General features: G+C 39.5%; 1 protein-coding gene across 1 annotated transcript; it reads right to left on the bottom strand.

Moving 5' to 3' along the window:
• Nucleotides 1–1,287: 1,287 nt before the first annotated feature.
• Nucleotides 1,288–3,132, bottom strand: LOC119617484 (myosin-6-like). The gene has a single exon (XM_037978459.1). It carries the CDS (start codon nucleotides 3,065–3,067, stop codon nucleotides 1,718–1,720), a length of 1,350 nt encoding a protein of 449 aa, XP_037834387.1. The 5' UTR covers nucleotides 3,068–3,132; the 3' UTR covers nucleotides 1,288–1,717.
• Nucleotides 3,133–3,371: the final 239 nt, after the last annotated feature.

Here is a 3,371-nt window from a genome sequence, read left to right as displayed (position 1 = left end):
GGTTGTAAGGTTGAGGTACAGTTTCATCTATCTGAGCCTTTATTTAGCCCCCCATCCTGTCTCAGGACTCTATGAACTGAGATCAGTCTGCAGTTTTCCCCAGAGACAACACTAATGTCACATACCTACTTGGCTCACCAATATTTCACAACCAAACCAAACCTATTAGGGATGACTACTTACCATAGACAAGATGTGTCCTTCACAGCTGCAACCTTCACATTCTGGCTATTCTCAATCTTGGCAAAACTACACAGAGACATATATATATATATATGTGTGTGTGTGTGTGTGTGTGTGTGTGTGTGTGTGTGTGTGTGTGTGTCATTAAAAATATAGCTTTATATGCAAACACAATATCTGAGTACCGTGAGAAAAATAGTTATAATTATAAATATACCATAAATGTGTGTAAATGATTTTTGATGGGGGGAAATAGAAAAACACTTTTCAGACCATCAAGATACCATAACTAGAGAAAGGAGGAAGTTGTGGCCACATCAGACGAGCGCTCTTCTTAGTAAAAGGGACCTTTTCCTGGCAAAAAAAAATGAAAATACACTTAAGGTATTTTTTTAAGTTGAATATTGTTGATTAACCCCTAGATCCTACCTTGCTATTGTATGTTCAAATATGCATTTTTTTTCATATGTTTAGTTCAATTAGCTAATTCAGGCTTTTAAAAAAAAGTGTCATGTTATACTGTGACTGACAGTGTCAAGGCCTGTTAGCTGGCTGGGAGGGTGTGTAGGTGGGACCTTAAGTCGAAGGTATAGCCCCACATCCATTGAGTTCAGTTTAGATTTTAAAAATGACCCTGACCTGTTGGATTTTACTTCAGTGCTAAGACCGGTGAGTTAAAAGAAACATCTTGCATTGAATAAATTTTAAAACATTTAAAAAACAAAATAACTTGACTTCTATTCTTTAGTTGAAAACTTTTCGCTTCCCATCCAAGGAGCTTTCTCACTTTAAACTAGGAGAGTGGGGAGTTCCAAGCTTTTTGTCTCGATCCATCGTCAAGGTTTGGTTTACGGTGGCCTGGCTCCAAGTTGGACCGCCCAGTGCTGAAACAAAGTGCTTGTTATGGACAGGAGTCCAACAACAAAACACTGCTTCAGATCAGGGAGGCATTCAATCGCTCTTAGTCTGACCCCTCCCCCGGAGGCCATGTTTAACATGGGAAACCCTGGCAAACATGGACCCCAGGATCACAGAGGTACGCAAACTCCTCCACCGCGTTAAGGTGGCGATTGTTCAAAGGAGACTTTTTTTTTTTTTTTTAATTTAATTTCTTTTTTTTTTTTCACAGCTGAGTCATTTATTCCAATCCATTGCCAAATCAACAGAGACAAAAGACAAAAACACACACTGACACATTCAGGTTCAATTTAAAATGTCTGATTAAGCAAACTCACACATGCACTCATACAATTTAAGAGGAACAATTAAATTAAGGCTTTTGATTTTATAGTGGGGAAACCGGAGTGCCCGGGGTAAACCCACAAAACAGAAAATGTTTGGTGGAACCAGGATGTAAACCAGAAAAAGTTCTTGCTGAGAGATGACACTGTATAGTTTACAATCAAGTCATTTTCAAACATTTATCATTATTCTGCATGTACCAGGCCAATTGTACATACTGCAACACAGTCCATATTCCTGGTTCCAAAAAGTTTGTTTTTGGTGGTAATAATTCTGATTTCCCAGTTCTGACTTACTCTTCACTAGGCATGTGTGTTGTACAAGTAAAAAGCCTAACAAACCAGTTCCTCTTCTTCCTTTTTGGCTTTTTCGTGTCAAGCAATTTCATTTTTGCCTCAAGATGTAGAATTTTTTCGTCCATGATGTTTTGCAGTTCATCGTTTTTATCAATGGTCTCTTGATCGGACTTGATTTCTAGTGGTCCTGGCAGTTCGTTTTGAAGATGCTCCATGGGTTCAGTGAAAGGCTCCTCAGCTTTTGGAAGCTGTTCGTTCAGAGCCGTGAGTTCAGGTTTGGGTTCAAGTTGTTCATCTTGGTGAGCTTCTGTGATCTCCTTATCTTCTGCTGGTAACTCCTCAAGGTCCGCCTGAGTCTCTGTATCCTGGTCCTGTGTGGGTTGGATGTTGTTTTTGCTCTGTAGGTTTCTGTTAGCAGCCTCTAGCTCCCGATTTAGGCGGTCAATCATATTTTTTGATTGATCCAATTTGACCGTTTTGTCAAACAGTTTGTTCCCAAGATTTCTCAGCTCACTTTGAGCTTGCTCCAGTTTGGATTCCATTTGAAGCTTTGACTGCACAATGTCCTTTAATTCAAAGACATCTTTTACACAATCTTCCTTTTCTTTGTAGACTTTGTGTAGCTCTTGCTTTAGGTAGTCAATGGTTGATGTTGCTTCATTAAGCTGACTTTGAAGTTTTTCCAGCTGGGACGCAGTTTCTAAACCAGTCTGCCCGTCTTGTGTAGCTCGGACCATTTTCTTTTTAGCTGCCTCCAAGTCCCGATTTAGGCTGTTAATCAACTTCCTGGCTGCAATGGAGTTAAAGTCAGCATTAAACTCCCTGACTCGAGATTCACTCAGCCAGTTTTGGGTTTTCTCCAACTCAGCTTTAAGTTCAAGGTTTGACTCCTCAAGGTTTTTTAAATGGAGAATGGTTTGCTCACAAGCCTCCTTTTCGTTGCGAACTTGGTTGAGTTCTTTTTTCAGTTCGTAGATAATTGTCTCATATTTTTGGGGAGTTTGCTCTTGTCGTTGGGTCGTCAGCTTTTGAATTTCAGACATAGCCTCGCAGAGTTTGGCCTTCAACTCCATGTTTTCTTGAAACAGCATAAATGGATTCATCATTGGCAGAGGCTGATGAAACACTGGGTATCCACTTGGAGGAATGATGTTTTGATAATTTGGAGGTCCATGGTGGTACTGATTGTAGTTTGGATAGGTCTCTTGATTGTAATATCCTCCGGGGCGAGAATACCTTTGCGGCCGACGTTCCTGTCGAAAGTTTTCCCTGTGATCCATATTCCTGGGTCCTGAACCAGTAGCAGCCATTGGAACTGTCTGGAAAGTGTTTTCTTGTGAATACATCTGTTGTTTTTATCCCTAAAAGCAAATGTGTTTCAAAAGTAACTTTGCAATGTACAACTTTTACCTTGACGTCACAACGTTTAGGAGAAGAATGAGAGAATTCCTAATATTCTAGAATCTGTTAATCAAAGGTGTGTGATGTCATAAAGGAGCATGCATCACTGTGGGAGGAGCCTATTTTTTTTCAAAGTAAAATTTATTTCATGCATTCCAATAGGAGGGGCCTATCTTTTCAAAATAAAATAAAATCCAAACAATTGGAAATTAAGAAATTATGTGTTGTATGCTTTCAAATACTATTTTG

Source organism: Kryptolebias marmoratus, linkage group LG11 (assembly GCF_001649575.2).
Source record: "Kryptolebias marmoratus isolate JLee-2015 linkage group LG11, ASM164957v2, whole genome shotgun sequence".
Taxonomy (NCBI): domain Eukaryota; kingdom Metazoa; phylum Chordata; class Actinopteri; order Cyprinodontiformes; family Rivulidae; genus Kryptolebias; species Kryptolebias marmoratus.
Note: the sequence above shows the minus strand (reverse complement) of the source record. Positions and strands in the feature narration are given on the sequence as shown.

Coding starts and splice junctions, on each gene's coding strand:
- LOC119617484 (XM_037978459.1), bottom strand. CDS start 3,067: ATGTATTCACAAGAAAACACTTTCCAGACAGTTCCAATGGCTGCTACT.